This window comes from Plectropomus leopardus, chromosome 1 (genome assembly GCF_026936395.1).
Source record: "Plectropomus leopardus strain MGB_pleo_1.0 chromosome 1, ASM2693639v1, whole genome shotgun sequence".
Classification (NCBI taxonomy): domain Eukaryota; kingdom Metazoa; phylum Chordata; class Actinopteri; order Perciformes; family Serranidae; genus Plectropomus; species Plectropomus leopardus.
This window is the reverse complement of record NC_142176.1, coordinates 10,443,875-10,461,969: the sequence shown is the minus strand read 5'-3', so window position 1 is coordinate 10,461,969 and position 18,095 is coordinate 10,443,875. Positions and strand designations below refer to the sequence as shown.

The following is an 18,095-nucleotide window of genomic DNA, read 5'->3' as shown; positions in this document are numbered from 1 at the left end:
CTGCAAAATGATTTGATTTCTTTCAAAAACAAGGGGAGAATGCAATGAGCAACTTAACAAGACATGGCCAAACTATGCAAGCAATAAGTAAATAAAGTTACAAGAAAAATACCTCAAAATAAGCATGAAAAAACAACAATAAACAAACAAGAAAATTACCCCAAAAAGTGCTGTACATTGTTTTTTCTATAACATAATTTTAAATAGGTTATAGAATTAGAATAATTATAAATGGATATGTTGTTGGACATTTTCCCCTTTTAATCATTTTCACCATTTTCATCATTTTTTGTCACCTTTTACTAATTTCTTGCAATTTGTCTGATATTTCTTGCCAAGCTGATCATTGCCTTTCCCCCATCATGTCTAAATTTCTAAAGAAATCAAACCAGTTTGCTCAGGTCTCAAATGGTTTAATGGCAAGAAAACTGATGATGATCCAGGTTTCAAAGGATTAAAGCTGATAAAAAGAGTTCATGGTCTCACAACAGTAAAAGTCCAACTGGGAATAGAAAATTATCTTAAACCCTTAAAGAGACTTTTAATTTTTTAATTTTTATTTTTTTAAATTTATTTTTAAATGCGTTTTTAAGATGTTTTGATTTAGTTTTTATGCAAACTGTGTGTATTGTATATAAAGAGAATTTCTGTCACAATTCGGGGCAGACAATAAAGCCTATCTATCTATCTTGACTAAATAACTGCCTCTGTGTTTTTGACTGGAAGCCAATGTCGTTGGTAGGAACTTTAATCCACTGTACAGGTTGTTTCCGGACGGGATTCTGCGCCTCCACGCAGTTGATTTATATATGTGCGCCTTTGTTATTTCGCCGGCTGGAAACACGTTGATTCAGTTACACTTTGACACGCCGCCGCTACATTTGGTTTCCAGCCTTGAGTTTAAAGTCTTTTTTGTAGTTGTTGAAATGTCTGAGGCTTTGCTGCAGTGGTGTGTGGACCAGTTACACCACAAGTTCGGGCTGGAGGCGTGTGAAGACATCGTCCAGTGAGTGATGTTAGCCTCCGTTAGCATAAATCTGCCTGTTAAAGTGCTGACGGGCTGCAGACAAGCTAACATCTGTGAAGGAGCTTAAAAGCTAGCTGCGTGGCGCTTTACTAACATTTACTGTGTTTAAATTTTCCTATTTGAATCAATAATAATAGTGTTAATTTAGGTTATGCGTGGGTTTTAAAGTCACTGCTTTATTTCGACACAGGTAAAGTTATGCTAAATAAGTTTGGCATTACAGCAGTGACAGTGACAGGTAGACAGTTTGACAGGTGTGTGGGCTGTTTGTCAGGTAACAGTCAAACGGTGCTTTCACTGGCAAACTTATCAGACTCTATTCAATCTGTTAAATCTCATTTTTCGAGGTGACACGCCCTGGATTAGTGCAATTCTGTATCTGTGCTGTTTATGACACTTAAATCAGTGGTCCCCAACCTTTATGTTTAACCCTTTCAAACCTGAGCAAATAGGCCTGAATTCTGTTAAAAAAGACAAAAGATAAAAAATAAGGCAATGCGCAACGGAGGATGAACTGACCCAAAAAATGGCTGTCAAGAATTTAGTTGAAGAGTACAAAAAAATTACATAAAAATTATTTTAAAAAATGAACAACGCTAAAACAATTTAAAAAAAAAGAAGAAAAAAAGAAAGCAATGAAATGCTAAGATCCAGGCCCAATTTATAGAGGCACAACAAATATTATTTCAATTATCTGCAGGCACTGGCTTGTTAACAAGAGAAAACATTGACAAAATGTAGGCACACATGTTGCTTGTTCATTCCAGTTCTTTTGAAAGAGAGATCATTCATATTTTAATTATATTTCTCAAAGACAGATAAAAAATGCAGTTCATATCAGGCCTAATGAAATAGTTGTAGTAGTAGTAGCAGTTGTGAAAAATCCACACATGGTAAAGTACCTTTTGCCAATCAACTCTTGAATATTAATGAAGTAATACATGGCAGACCAAACCACACAGATATAAAGAAGCAGTCTTCAGTGTTTTAAACATCCACTTTGACGATAAATGTAAAAAATTAAATGTAATTGTGTCACTTTGCTGTCTAGATATATTCTTACCATTGAAAACGCTGAAGAGATTGAGGAGTATGTTGGAGACCTCCTGCAGGGCACTGATGGGAGAAAAGGGCAGTTCATAAATGAGTTCCTCAGCAGATGGAAGAAGACTAAAAAACAGGCTGCAGATACCTCAAGTCCTCTTCTTCTCAAAGAGTCTTTGTCATCAGCAGGTAGGTCAATAAATGTCTCATTTCTGCTATTTAACATATTTTTAATGAGGTTATACACAAAATTCCTGCAAGCTATTAACAACCTGCTCTGAAATCACAATGCAGGGTACTTGAGCATAAATAAATGTTGCAAATAATTATACATTTTAATTATCAAAGGTCTTATGAATGCAAATGTACTTAACTGTGATATCAACGTAAATAAGAAATGCACAATAAACAATACTTTTTAAAAAAGTTTTTGCTGTCCTTTCCTAGATTCACAAGATATGACCAAAGATACCCAGAAAAAGTCTAAACGCAAGGGCCGTAACAAACAGGAGCTGCCGACTGTGAGCCAATCAGAGCCTGAACCAGAGGCAGTTAAAACCCCCATTGATCTGATGAGGGTGAGTACACATCCACCCCAAACGTTTATTGTCTTATCCCCTACTTTATGAAGGTAAATTCTCATGGTTTGAGTACAATGACAAAATACCTAAAGTTGTAGATAATCAATTTAATTTTTGTTGTTGTGCTTATTTATTTTCCTCATCTATTTATTTCCTTTTTTCTTGTTTCCTCTCCTCATTTGCAACTTTTTCAGGCCCAAGAAAACAGTAGCACTTCTTCAACAAAGAAGAAAAATAAGTTTGTCAATCTCTATGCCAAAGAGGGACAGGACAAGCTGTCCATCTTACTCCCAGGTCGCCATCCTTGTGAATGCCTTGCCCAAAAGCACAAACTTATCAACAACTGCATCAGTTGTGGGCGCATCGTTTGTGAGCAAGAGGGCTCAGGACCCTGCCTGTTCTGTGGAAGTCTGGTAGGTAACATGTTGAGTCCTTAGATTCCCCTTTTTCAATCCACTCATGCTGCTGACAATCCTTATTTTATATTTTCATATTTTTTCACTCAGTGTTTTCACTTCTGATTCAGGTCTGCACAAGAGAGGAGCAGGAAATCCTGCAACGAGACTCCAACAAAAGCCAGAAACTAAGAAAGAAGCTAATGGGAGGTGAGAGTCAAAAGTCAGAATGAAATACTAAAACCCTGAAATAATGACATAGGTTAATGCTACGAATGTTTTTATTTTGGTGACAGATGGTGGCGAAAGAGATTATCTCCCACACCAAGAGGCCAAGATGAAAGCTGGCTTGGAAAAGGCAGTCCAGCACAAAGACAAACTGCTGGAATATGACAGGAACAGGTATCATAAATCACACAGTCAAGAGATTCACAATTCTGGATATGTTTACTGCTCGCTGTGCAATGTTTACACTTAAACTGTGCATTACAGTTGCAGCCTAAGGTTTTCAAAAACTTGCTGATAACTTATTTATTTTCCGTCCTCTTTAGTGTCAGGAGAACACAAGTTCTAGATGATGAGTCAGATTACTTTGCCACCGATTCCAATCAGTGGCTGTCACCCAATGAGCGAGAAAAGCTGAGGAAAAAGGAAGAAGAGCTGAGAGAACTTCGCCATGCGTCTCGCAAGGACAGAAAGATCACGTTGGACTTCGCTGGCAGACAAGTGATTGACGAAGGAAACAACCTCAACGAGTACTACAACAAGTGAGATGATCCGACACCGCGTGAATCAAAGCTGCAAGTAACAATTTGTGTTGTGAAATTACACTTGACACTATATCCTTTTACATTTTTTGAATAATTAGGTTGGATGAGACAGTCAGGGCTATGAACAGTGACTCTACGTCAAGATCACCCATGTATTCTGAAAGACAGGGTGGAAGGCAGACTCTCGGCGAGCTGGTCAACCCCAACATCATGCAGTCTGCACCAGAGGTATGTCATTTATCCTGGGAGTGACAATGGTGTCACCCTGTGGTTCAATGTCAACACTGCAAGTAGAAATGTGTCCCCTCTAGTCATTTGTGCGATTATAAAACTTAATTGGAACAGTAAGAAATGTCTTTACAACTATCACTACGTTTTTAAAAGACATTGTTTTGTTTCGTTTTGAAACAAAAATTTTGAACTGAGCCATGTTGGTTTGAAAGAAGCTGACCTTTGAGAGTGATACAGACCAGAATGATACAGTAAAAGATCAGTAAAATGGGTTGACATTAACATTTGACAGCTGTTTCTCCCACATTTAGAACAGAAACTTTATCTGTCATGAAAATGGATCATACAGATGGTACTAAACGAAAGTGATTACCGCTAATTAACTTTGCAGTGGGTGGATGTTGGAGGCAGTCAAAGCCAGAAGAGAAACACGAAGCAGGGAAAGAGCTCCACAGAGGAAAAGGGAGGAGAAGAACGTCAAAAGTTGCGGCTCCAAGACAAAGAGCTGCAGGAGATGTCTGACGGAGGCTGGTGCCTCAGTATGCACCAACCGTGGGCCACACTGCTGGTCAAAGGCATCAAGAGGTAAAACATTAACATAATATCAAAAGAGCTTTGAAGATAAAGAAACAAAATCATAGTGTTAACCTGAAAATATAGTTTAACTGTCTTGCAGAGACTTGTTTTTTTTTTATGTCAGGCCAGTAAAAGCAGAGGTACAGTAAATGCATTTTTTGTGTGTGTTTGTAGGGTCGAGGGGCGGACTTGGTACACGTCCCACCGTGGTCGTCTTTGGATTGCTGCTGCAGCAAAGAGGCCCACCCCTCAGGAGATAGCTGAGGTGGAAACCATGTACCGCCACGTCTACAAGAAAGGTACACAATCACAAACTAAGACTGCGAATACTGAAAGTGATCTGCTTATTGCTGTTTTATACACAACACTTTAAATTGCACACAACGTCTGGTATAATGCGTGTAGTTTTAGTGTGTTGGCGAATGTGTAATTGTTTCTGTTTGTGTGTGTGTGTGTGTGTGTGTGTGTGTGTGTGTGTGTGTGTGTGTGTGTGTGTGTGTGCACAGAGCCCAGGTTTCCTAAAGACTATCCCACTGGCTGCTTATTGGGCTGCGTCAACGTGACCGACTGTCTCTCTCAGCAGCAGTTCAGAGAACAGGTCAGTCAAGCATCACAATCACATCTTACCAGAGTAATGAGCACAGTGCAGACTAGGGGTGTCCCAGACTAAGAGTTTACATAGTTGAACCTAATTTTTAAAATCTTGCCTGTCATCGACTGAACGTCAAATATGCTTTTTTTTCTTATTGATTCATATTCTCAACAACAGTGCAGCAACTTATTTTGCAGTAAGATGTATTCCATCAAGTGCTGTTTGTTTGTTGTTGGGGGTGCGTGTGTAGGCGTGTGTAGGTGTGGCAGCGGTGCTGTCCACAGTACCGAAAGGGAGCAAAGACACTGATAGACAGACAGAAGGTGTCATTTAGTTTGGTCCCTGCTCTCTCTCTGTGGTTGTAAACAAAAAAATCTCAGAGTGCAAGAGAGATGCAAGCAGCAGGCCATAATCAGCTGCCCCCCCTGCTGATTTTGACAGAGAATTGTTCATGAGTTAATTAACATTTAGCGCCCTGTGGGCACCACGTTATAATGTGAGTGCTCTGATTATTAAATATAAATCTGCTACAATTCGACTGTGAGATTGGTGGTCGAATCAGGCTCCCCTTCAACCCAAGCACAGACTATAACTTAAGAATAACAATAGTGTCATTGAATCGCCACACAAATCAGAAATGTGGGTGGCAATTCAGAAACAGTGTACATAAACCAGGACAAGGCCCTATAGCAAAACCATCAAGCAAAGACAAGAACAGTATTTTATTTTAATCAAAGTGTGCGCTAAATAGGCTGAAGGGAAAGTGGAGGAAAAAAAGACTTGAATAAAAGTGTGAAATAAGGCCACACAAAGCTATTGTGATGTTTTGCCAAGTTACTTGTTTACTTGTGACTTGGAGAATTTTATTTTTTTGAGTTCAGAGTCTGTTTGGGTGCTTTGTGAACCAAGCTAGCTGCAATAAAATGGGCAAAAATGTGTGTGCGGCTTTTTGCTGACTTGGTGGACAGTTTGCTGTCGTTGCTGTTTTTGATCGTGTTTCGTGTTGAATGCTGTAATTGTTATAATTCCCACCCTCCTGTGTTTGGCTTCTCCAGTCTCTCTGCCCCACATTTTGTCTCATCGTGTAATAGTATTGGAATTGCAGGAATCAGATGAACATCATTGTGGAAATTTTGACACACAGCTAAACACCCAGACCTCTTGGATAGCGCATTATTATTTTATAGACATCCAGAGGCTTTTTTCATCCAAGACCACACAGTGTGGGAAAGAAAAACACAGTCATACAATGTTTTTAACAGCGTAATTATCCTCCAGACAGAAACACTCTTGTGAGTTTAAATCATTGTGAAATTACAAACTTATAGCTGCTTAGAGAAAATCTGGACAGTTTTATATGCTTGCAGGATGACTATAATTCTTCCTACACACTGTCTTGTGTGTTTCTTGGGTATTTTACTGAAAGAAACTATTTGAGTTGATCATGATTTTGTACCTTGTGTGCACAATTGCTGCAATGTCGTCTCTTACCAGCAGATGTCAGACTGCACCTTTTCACCAGAATATCCCTGCCTGTTTTCAGTCTTTCCCATTGGAGGCAGTATACACCTCAGGAAGAACCACCAAAACACAAATCCAAGCCCTCACTATGCCAGCTACATCCAACCCAAATGCTTTATATACACACATTACACTGGCACCAGCCTATTAGTTTTACTGTGGTTATGCAGCATACATTCACAGCAAAAAGGGCGTATTTTTTTGTCTCACAGCCACAGGAGACAGAAATAGCGAAGAAAACCCTCTAATTACTAATAAGACAATAGAGTGTACTGCTGCTTTTTCTTCTTTTAATTTTATGTCTCCTATAACACTTAAACTGAAATCCACCCTTAACCAGAGTGTTACGAGGACTCTGAACATGTGATGTGGCAAAACATGGAGGTGCTCCATTGGCAGTATGGTCAGTGCTGCCCCTTTTTGGACTCATTAACTGTTAACTTGGGTTTTTATACCCAAATTGATGTAATTAATTGTAGTTTTACCAAGTATAAAGTGGGAAATACAACCTACTCCCCATTCAGTCATCATGTGTGTACAGAGTCGCTCTCCCATTCGCTGTCAATGGAACACATTTAGAGTTAATTACATTGCCATCCTCGTCTTGGCTGGATTGCCTCCGGCTTTTGGAGAGATTGCTCTGTCTGAGGACTGCTGGTCTCATCCATATACAGTAAACTGTATGTTGGTTTTTATTTGAGCTGAAACAATAAATAGATTAGAGAAATAATCACCAATTTATATAATAATCATCATTTTTTAAATCCAAAATGCTAAACAAACCAGCTTCTTAAATGTGATTATTAGTTGTTTTTTGTAATGTCTACACCGATAGTTAATTGAGTTTTGGACTGAATCAAAGAATTTGAAGATGTCACTTTGGGCTCAGAGAAATCAGGATTGACATTTGTTACTATTTTCTAACATTTTATACTTGATCTTTGCCGGTTATTGGACAACAAGAATAATCGTTAGTTGCAGCCCTAATTTAAGTACAAGTAATGTCAGGCTTTACGAGTAACAACTCAACTATAAACACAATCAGTACAGTAAAGTGTTGTAACATTTTGCATTGCAATAGTGGATTTAAAATCAGATACATTTTGCTGCAATAGTACTGATCGAAGTGAGATGAACAGACTGAAAACTATCCTATGTAGATATAACTTATAGTTAAAAAAAGTATTTCATCACGATTGATTGCAATTTATGTGTTCACAATACTCAGCATACTGCAAAGCATTTAAAATCACACTAATATTGTATTGTGACTAAATTATCATGATAATATCATATCGGGAGCCCTCTGGTGATTCCGACTCCTGTTATGAACATGTTTGTTTATTTATGGGCATTTATGTTGTTGATTAAGAGTGTTGAGCTGTACTTCAAGCGGCTTAGTAATTGTTAAGAGCATTAACTTCCTCTACCACATCAGTCAGAGGGAACTCTCTGTACAAATACACACCCTTATTTGATCAGTTACAACTCGTTATTTTTGATGTTGTAGTCAAACATCTAAATGTCTTACTCTACCTACTCTAGTCTAAAGTGAAACTGTGCAAAGACACCAGCTCGCAAACCCATGTACACACGCGTTTGTATGCAGTTGTTGATAAGATCCTAAAATGGATCACATTTGGAAATTGTTCCAGTTAAAAAAAACAGACCAGTGGAAAATGCAATTATGCCCTTTTAGGATGTGTTTCCATGCATCTTTGCTCACACATTTTAACATGTGTGTCCTCCTGCAAAAAGTCAGTTGTCTTATTTCTAAGACAAATAATGTATCTTAAAAATGCGTGCTGCTACGTGGTTTGCATTCTGGCTGCTGGGACCTGTAAATCTAAGGGCTTTCCCCTTTTGTACTCTGTCCTCATTCTCTCCTCCACCACTCATTCCACCCAGGGCTGTAAAATCATGTTTGCAGGCAGTGTGACTGCCCTTTCATCCTGTGAAAGGGTGTGTGTGTGTGTGTGTGTGTGTGTGTGTGTGTGTGTGTGTGTGTGTGTGTGTGTGTGTGTGTGTGTGTGTGTCCACATGCACAGAGCAGCCATAAATAACACCCCCACCCAACACAAGGCCCCTCAGAAAAAAAAGAAAGAAAGGCAGATGTAGAAAATAGTGAAGCAACCAGAGAAGAACAACAGTACCACAGGCCTATTGATGCCGCAGAACAGTTGTTTCGTGCTTATTTCAGTCACCATTTTGTTAAAAAAAGCAGCGACTTTTAGCTGTTTAGCAGTGTAAGCTCGGCTCCTTTCATGTAAGCAAAAAAGTGCATGTTGTGTGAGTGCATAGTAGCACACGGCTGAACTGCTGGGCTCGGCGAGTGGGTGAGGTGTAGGATTTACTGTCCTGTGCTGGCAGTTGTGGGTGGTTAAAAGGGGGGAGGGGGAGTTGGGGTGGTGTTGAAGGACAGACAGCCATTATTCTTCAGGCTCTTTCAAATCTGCCCCTAGTGATGTATGAAATATTTAGAGAAAGTGGAATGTGGGTGGATCAGGAGAGCATGAGAGAAACACTATAAATGCAGTAAATGTTGTAAATATTTGAATATCACTGATCTAGTGTGATTGCAGTCACTCCCCTGCTGGGGCGCTGTTGTACAAAAAAGCACCAAAAACCTGATACCCTGCTGACAGACAGTGAAGAAAGACCACCCCAGGCTGAGCAGGATTTCCATCTGCTTTACTTGGACCAATTCTTTCGCTCATTAGAAACTGACTGGTGTATTGATCCATCCTCCCCATAATCTCTCACTCCTCCCAACTCCCCAGCCCCCCACACTGCTGATAATTGGCCAGCCATTATGATCTGTGCTCTGTCTCTCCATCCCCACCCCACCCCAGTGCTCACTCAGCAGTAGGTGGAGATGTACGCCTGACCTGCTGTCTGCAGAAAGCCGGGATGGAAGGTGTTGGGGAGGAGATAGGTAGGCTACAGATAGAGTTGGGTTGATTCACGGTTTTGCCGGTCCGGTTCGGAAGCTAAACCATTTTTATTATATGCGAACTGGCCGAACCAGCATTTGTCATTATAGCAAGTGAAATTGTAAAAAGAAAAAAAAGTAATAAGCAATATGGCAGCATGATTAATATAATATTATGCTTATAAATGGTCTAACTGAGCCATTTGTGTCCAGCAGGTCATGTGTACGGCTAGTGTTGGCAACATAAAAGAGATTAATTTTCAGCAGAGAGGAGAGAGCGGCATACGCAGTGTATTTTTTTTAACTTTTTGGGTTGATAAAAGGGGGCATGGCCGAGTAAGTGTCTTTAAGAACCAAAAACTGCATAAATAACACATCCGATTTGAAACATTTGCTGTCTATTTATTCCTGAAGCTCGCTTTGAAAGCTCCACAATGAAGGAGGAATTGCTGATTCTTGACGTTGAAATGAGAACATTTTACATGAAACCTTCTATTGTTTCACTAAAAAACCTGAGCAGTGTTAGCTGGCTGGGGTGAGATTGCAGAGAAGTAGAAAGTTTCTGCTAAAAACAAGCTAGGCTAATTTTACTTACTGTTTGCTCTCTTGTAACATTGCAAATTTAGTAAGATAGCAGTTAGGCTCCTCACTCATCTTTTATTTTGTCTGTAGTCTGATCTCAAACGCACAGATAATAGCTTCATGGTGTGTTTACATGATGTTATAGAAGAGCATATTTAATGGGTTCAGTGTGGAGCGAGAGCTCTAATGTTACAAGATGCTATGTGATGCTGGTGTTCTGTTGACACACAGTTTTATAATGTTCTGCTCAGGAGACGCTGCTGAGTCAAGTACATCACTCAAATTTTCACACTGGCCCAACTCTAGTTAGACATTGAAAACTGGAATGTTTTTGCTAGAAGAGGCAGAGGGACATAATTAAAAAGGATGAGCAGAGAGCCCAGGCCAAGCTAATCAGGTTTATGGTTGGTGGATATGCTGCAGATGGTTTACTTCACACATACAAATGACACTTAACTGTTCAATATTTTAAAATCGTGCATAAAATGAAGCATTACTATATTTTGAGTACAACATTTATCTACACATGCACAGACCCATTCTCAGTCAGGTTCACAGCACAGGCAAATGCACATCTCACCGCATACAGAGCTCGAATCACACCATCAACTTACACTCCTGTGGTGAAAAAATTGATTGGATCAGTCCACACTCTTAATAAGGGTCTGATTTATTTCTCTGTTGCAAAGACCATAACACCAGCTGCAGAGCTACATGTCTTGGTGAATACAATTCAGAGAGTCTTTTGCACAGGCATGCTGAGAGAAAAACTGGTGACTGTTCAGTGCTGTATTGATTTATATGAATTTACTTTAAGGGCAAGAAAGCAAAGGCTTTGTGTGTTTGAGTGTGTGTGTTTTGATGCATACATATATTATCTGCTCAAAGGAGCCTATGGATTTCCTGATGGTGAAATGTAGGCATAGTAATGCAATATGGAAGTTTCAACATTTACCGAGGTTTTTGAACAGCAGTGCAGCCCAATGTTTCACAGATAAGCATGTTTTATTAACCTTGGGTATGTTGAAGGCTAACATAATGCAGGTCCCCTGGCGCTCATGTATATCGGATGTACATATTTGAGATGTGGCTTGTGCTGTATGGCTTACAGAAGTGGTTCCCAACTGGTCCAGACTGAGGTTTCACATTTCATTCGTCAATAAGTCACAATACACTTACAGGCTATATAAACACAAATTCAGATGTATTTCGCAAAATTAAAACAAACTTAAGAATTTTTTAAAGGCTCTTTTCACCTGAGTCATCACCAGGAAAGAAGAGCAAGACATTAAACATGAATAACGCTAGAATATTGTTCAGCTGCTTAAGTAATGCATTCTGAAATGTCATTTAAATGAGGACTTGCTGCAGGATTGAGTTATGCAGTATCATCTTCATTCAGTATGCAACTGTATCATCTGCATACAGTATATGTATATGACTATATTGTCTGCATACAGCAGTATATGACTATCATTTGCATACAGCATGCAATTGTATTATTTACATACAGTACATCAGGCATGTCAAACCGGTCCACAGGGGGGCCGGTGTGGCTGCAGGTTTTGTTTCCAACCAAGTAGCAGCACACCAGACTTGACTCATTTAATCAACTGATCTCCGTCTTCAGACAGTTGATTGGTCAAACTGTGTGCTCTTGGTTGGTTGGCACAAAAACCTGCAGCCACACCGGCCCCCCTGTGGACCAGTTTGACATGCCTGCAGTACATGTATGTAATAGCAACTGGCAAAAGCAAACAGTATTTTTTTCTTTCTGTGTATATCCCTTTATATATATTCTGTGTCCCCTCTCTTAAGTTCAGAGAATCGAATGAACAGTCAAGTTTCTGGTGTTCTGCTGCTACGTCTGTGTCCACATTATGCTCTGTGACCTGCGAGTATAAAGCAATGAATAACCAAGCAGTATATATATTCCACCACTGCTCCTAATGAATGTCCAGCTCAGAAATATAAAATCAATACATGGCAGCAGATGTTGTAATGGTGGGGAGTTGCCACAAATAAATGAATGTGTGGGAAACCCTGTATGTAGCTGTTTCATGTGTTTTCCACAAAATATAAATTAATTCAAAAAACATGAGGAGAAAAAAAACTGTGTCCTGGTAAAAAAAAAAACAAAAAACCTAGAAAATCAGTATGTGGCGGCTAATGTTCATATTGTGGCAGGCCACCACAAATAAATCGGCGTATGGGAAACTGCATACATTTATGCAGATTAATTCTTTCACATGTTACATACACATTTTACAAATAATGATTATGCTTTTGTGATTGGTCAAGTGGCTGTTAAAGCTTAAAGTCAAGCCATCACTCATCCATCTCTATACTGGAGAGGCACCGTGGCAAGTGTGTAGGGGCTGGGATCCTGGCCACATGGATCGTTTCTGCCAAGCATCCTTCTCGCCATTGTACAGGCGTTTGTTAATGAACTGGACAATCTCCATGCCCGTATCAGTTTCCAATGGTATATCAGAAAAAGTAATTTCTATATACCGATCTGACAGAACAGAGAACCCTGGAAAGGGACCATCTTGCTGAGGGGCTAAAATATGAAAAAAAAAAAACAACAACAAAAAAAGCCAACACATGCTTCAAGTGATGCGAGAGGTCCGTAAAGGGTCAGAACAATCAGAGCCCGCCCACAGTCTGCCCTACACTACACGGTCTGGAGCACATTCGAGGACACCATTGTCAGTGCCACTGCTGAATTCACTAAGTCTGTGGTGGGTTTTAATTTGTAAAGCAACAGAAACAATTGAGGTCACTCCACTCCACAGCCACCTTTGTTAGTGCTGTACGTAACGGTAAGACACCAATATGTCAACAAGTCAAAATATTGCCATTCGTGATGCAATTTTTTTCTTATATTAAAATTTATACCGATATTATTGTGGACGATATGAAATGGCGCACCCCTAGTTGTACCTTGTATGATTTCATGTAACTGGTTGGTTGGTTGATTGGTTGGTTGGTTGGTTGGTTGATGTATGAAGCAGTATCATCTGCATACATTTTAGTACAGAAATCACTGTATATTATAGTGTGTGTTAAGAGTGGACCCAGAATAGACTTCAGAGATTGACTGATGGAGCAGCAGAGAAATAAATGTGTTCCGTTATTTGTGTTATTTGCAAACATAGCCGTTAACAATAATTTAAAAAAAACATGTACAAAATAGATGATGATGATGATGATGAAAAAAAAAATCACATAGTCATCTTAGAAGCTTTTCACTGCCCTGATAACGCCACTATTGTCCCAGCTGAGTCGTTTCATTTTAATCAGAAGTCATTGTTGCTCTGTATATGCAGTTTATATTATCTCAGTCTCAGTGTCATTGCATTGGCCTCTTTTGTATTTTATCTTTTACCCTCCAGTTAATAAAACAATCTTTTATTTTGTTCTTCTTTGTAACTTTCAGCTTCTTGATGAGTTTATATCGTACCCCATTAAAGCAGAGTATGTATATCCATGTATATAGACAGCAGTTCAGTAGATGTGTGCACACTAGCACATGTCAGATAACTAAAACCATAGGTGTATGGTGCATCACATAGCTGCAAGCTTAGCCACTTATCTGTTAAAAGAAGTGCTGGTTTCTGTGGAATTCCATTTGTGCGAGCTCTCCCTCTGACCTCCAGAGTTGAGCGGCTCCCGTGCTTGTTAGGCCGACTGGAAGCTCGGACTGATGCCTGCGTTTCCTTGTGTGGTAATGTGATATTTATATGCTGAAAGCCTTCCTGCCAGCATGCCACACACACACACACACACACACACACACACACACACACACACACACACACACACACACACACACACACATACACACACACACACACAGAGGATATATTGGATGCATTCCAAAGGAAGGTAAGTCAGGCAGTCAGGCAATGCTATTTTTTCTTCCCCCTCTTTCTCTGTAACATTGCGTGAATCCATAGCAGTAGCGGCTCCCCTCCCCCCTCCATCATTCCATCTTCATATTATCCCCCACTTTCCCTCTAACAGTATGTTTTACAGGTCAGGGCAGTAAAATTGTATGTCTTTGTGGAGAAGTCAGATTATGCTCAGTGAACAGTCGTGCACACTTACATGCAGCTATGCATCGCTCTCTCTCTCTCTCTCTCTCTCTCTCTCTCTCTTGCTATCTCGTTCTGCACAACCCTCAGTCCTACTCACTCACATTCCTCCCCTTCCTCCCTTTTCCTTGCTGGGCAGTTTGCCATGACAGAGAGGTCAGACATCATGTGATTCTGCAGTGGTGTGTAGAATGCATTCAGTCCAGAGTCCCCAGGCACTGGATGACAACCAACCAAACCTCAGTCACAGGTTTTCAACAGCATGAAAAATACATAGAACCATCTGCCAGACTTGAAATGGCCTGCTACACTGTTTAGAATTTCACTGCTGTCCTTAAACCACTTCATTGAATGTCATTCAATTCCTGCTGTTGGGGGAACTGTCAGTGAAGCCCCCCCTCCCTTTATTATCTCTCCACCATTTTGTTCTGCACATTTAATAGGACTTGTTCCTCCTGCTGTATGCTGATCACAGGAACTTGGAACAAAGATAAAGGCAACACGAGTAATTTCAGACAGCTTCCTTTGATGGTCTGAGAGACAGCAGTGTTGATGAAAATATGTTAGAATCAAAGAGAGGTAACTGAATACCAAGCTGTTAGACTGAATGCTAAACAGGTTCAGATTCTTCTTTCTTTAGTCTTTAAAATTTATGATCATTATTGGTCTTTTAAGGAGGACCTCTTCAATGTTAGACATGTTTCTAAGCTGTGAAGCAGTCTCTTTTCTGAACTGGGAAAAATGTTGCAAAAGTCAAGGTCATTATGTAGTCATTACTCCATTACAGTCATTTAGGACATAAACAGGAAAGCCTGCAAGGTACTCATAATAATACACCACTGACTAATATTACTGACTGTAGCAGAATAGGAATGAAAGGATATGAAATCTAGTTCTTGTTTTGTAACTGCTGCATTGAAATAAGACAGTCTGATGTAAATTTAAAAACGAATCAACAAGAAAAGAAAGAAATTGTTCTTGTTTTGTTTTTGTTTTTTTTTACTAGGAAAACATATTTGTTGTTGGTCATTGAAGGAACAGTTTAGGACTGAGGGCGATTTAGTGGCATCTAGTTGTGAGGATTTCAGGTTACAACCAGCTGAAATTTCTCCTGGTTATGATTCCCTCAGTGATCATTGTTTAGGAAGTTTTTAGCAGTAGCTGAATCTTCCGCTGAATTAAACCAGTAAAAACACTTTCATGCTACTAATCAGTGTTTCTCCAATGCTGTTTGGCTTGTTGTAGACAACCTAGCTTCCCTGCAATTGCCTGCATTACTGAAGAAATAAATTATACTTTCTAAATACTGCTAAATACATCGAGGGAGGGTAGTAAATAAAATCAAAGGAATTAAATCAAGTCAATGGACTGAAACTGTTTCTGTCCTAACTTTAAAAGCCTGTGATTTTGTGGTTTAAGTATGTTTAGCTGTTGCTGTTTTTGAATAGGTGTGTTTGCATTTCTTTCATGTCCCAGCAGATGTAACTGGAACAGCCTTTTGTTTTTAGTTTATGTAACAGTCGTCTGGTTCTCAGTTTGTGCTCTCTTTGAAATAACGACCCCAACTGTGTTAAACAATGTTTGCATAAAATGGGAAAAACGAGACCTCTGTAGATTTTAATGTTGTGATGTATTTACTGTGTTGCCGCAGGCGAACACCAACCTCCCACAATAAGCTTTAATGAAGCATAGAATCAATATGTTTGACATTTATCTCCCATCTCCACATCTGGTGTTTGTTGTTGATGCCCCAAAATGGCTCCTCATGAGGCTAGTGTCTGTGCCAGTTTTCTCTTTTGGAATGAGGAAATGAATGAAGGTTTTGTGGCGCATTCAGTAAGTACTTTGCACAAAGTCAGTGGGCGTTCATGTTTCCCTGCGATGGTGCTATCTGAAATTGGATGAGCTCTCAATTTAATCATTATTCTTTACGCCTGTTCCAATCCAAATGTGAGGACAGGCATTACTTCACTCATTACGTCTAGCTGATTTTGAGTGTTTTTGCCAGCATTCCCCAGGCATGCCTAAGCAATTGCTTTATGTCACACATGCCTGTGTGTGTTCATTTGAGAAGAGATCTTTATCCAGCCAAGCCCCAACCCAGCAGCAGTATAACCACAAGTATCTCTCATAAAGAGGGAGAACCGGAGAGACAGAGAGCGAGAGACTCTCTGCCACTGCAGGGTCAGAGATTACAAACTCAATTGTACTCTGCTGGATGACATGTCTGCTCAGCAACTTCCTGCTAGCGACATCAGAGGGGAGGAAAGTATGGAGAGAGAGGGGGAGGCGAGGGAGGCCGTCCATGCTTCCAGTGCCATTAATCTTTCTCTTTTTGTGTGCAGCAAACTAAAAAAGAATTTGCTTCCATTTGCCCATCAAGACAGTCAGTCTGACTTATTCCCAGGACATACTCAAAGGAAAAAGAGAGGAAAAAAAATACTGGAAAACTTAAAATGCTCAACAAAATATATTGGGTCAATGACTTTTCAGTGAGTATCTTAAATCTTTGGTTTCTTTGCTATTCAATCTGTATAATCTTAACGCATATTCCCTTCTGATATTAAATCTTTTTAATAAGGATGGTCTGATTTGGCTTAAAAGGAATAATATTGATCACAGTTATATTATTCCGGTTGATGATCTAACAAGTCAACAAAAAAAAAACAATGCATTATGCAAATTTGGAAATTTCTTTCTTTTCTTTTGTAATGCTCACAGGATGGCTTTTACCAACACATTCTCACTCCCAACTCGCAAATACTGACACTAAACATCAAATTATGACGCTCAAGGTAACCCTCCAATCTCGGTTGTGGTTGTTTAAGGATGTCAGGTCAAGTTACGCTCATTACATTAATTTTGTCTTTTGTCAGAATAAAACTTTCTTTTTCACACTAAATGCACAGTTTCCACATTTAGGTTTTCTTCCTTAGGCAAGGCAACAAACGCATGTTATTAGGTTTAAAAAAATGGTTTGACCACTTGTAATGAAATGAATAGTAGGAGATTACTTTATATTCAATAGAGTAGCTTTTCAGAATATGCAAGCAGCAGTTGGGCAGAAAAAAACTAGAAAGTCGTGAAACCTGCAACAAGTTTTTCCATTCATTTGTTTTGAGAACACATTAATGAGATCTTTTAAGAGGTTGTGTCCACAAGCTGTCGGCTAGGTGCTGCCAGCTGTTGTCGTGAGCATCAAGTGAAGATTGCCAGAGCCTTTATGAATAGACTGGCTTGATAAGTAACAAACACAAGAACCAGATTGAATTAATTTTTTATGACCAAAAGAAAGTTTTCCCTCTATTGTTTCATTTTGTTCAACTGAATGCTGTTATTTATCTGTAGTGCATGAGCTCCATTAGTCTCACTCAGTAAATGTCTTAATTCTGCAACACAGGGGATTGTGCCTCGGTATGAGCTGCTGTCGATGTAAATGGCAGGAGGAGTGTGATCATTATTTTCAATGAGGCTCTGGTGATATGTGCCGAGGGAAGCAGGGAATTCACGGTCTGCCCCATATACACCAACTACCTGCTTGTGATCAAGCAGAATTAACATCAAAATGATGTGCTTTTCCTTTGTGTGGTGATGTCTTGCTGAAATGTCTTTGCCTTCATGCTCAAATCTTTTGGGCCGACTTTCAAATTTAGAGCTGAAAGGTAGCAAGGTGAAACTACAGAAAGTGTTCGAGCATCCACAGATACACTGTTTTACCTTTGCATGGATTATTTAAAAAGCGGT

The 18,095-nt window shown here is 39.6% G+C and overlaps 1 protein-coding gene across 1 annotated transcript in view; it reads left to right on the top strand.

The window, feature by feature from the left end:
- Positions 1 to 794: 794 nt before the first annotated feature.
- The window catches only part of trip4 (thyroid hormone receptor interactor 4), a 102,660-nt gene continuing 85,359 nt past the window's right edge, over positions 795 to 18,095 (top strand). Inside the window, exons 1-11 of the mRNA XM_042486641.2 lie at positions 795 to 1,006; positions 2,079 to 2,260; positions 2,519 to 2,649; positions 2,847 to 3,065; positions 3,179 to 3,257; positions 3,344 to 3,449; positions 3,599 to 3,814; positions 3,916 to 4,045; positions 4,440 to 4,633; positions 4,799 to 4,923; positions 5,131 to 5,222. Coding sequence (XP_042342575.2) covers positions 810 to 1,006; positions 2,079 to 2,260; positions 2,519 to 2,649; positions 2,847 to 3,065; positions 3,179 to 3,257; positions 3,344 to 3,449; positions 3,599 to 3,814; positions 3,916 to 4,045; positions 4,440 to 4,633; positions 4,799 to 4,923; positions 5,131 to 5,222 — 1,671 coding nt within the window. The 5' untranslated portion in view covers positions 795 to 809. The remainder of the gene's footprint in view (positions 1,007 to 2,078; positions 2,261 to 2,518; positions 2,650 to 2,846; positions 3,066 to 3,178; positions 3,258 to 3,343; positions 3,450 to 3,598; positions 3,815 to 3,915; positions 4,046 to 4,439; positions 4,634 to 4,798; positions 4,924 to 5,130; positions 5,223 to 18,095) is intronic.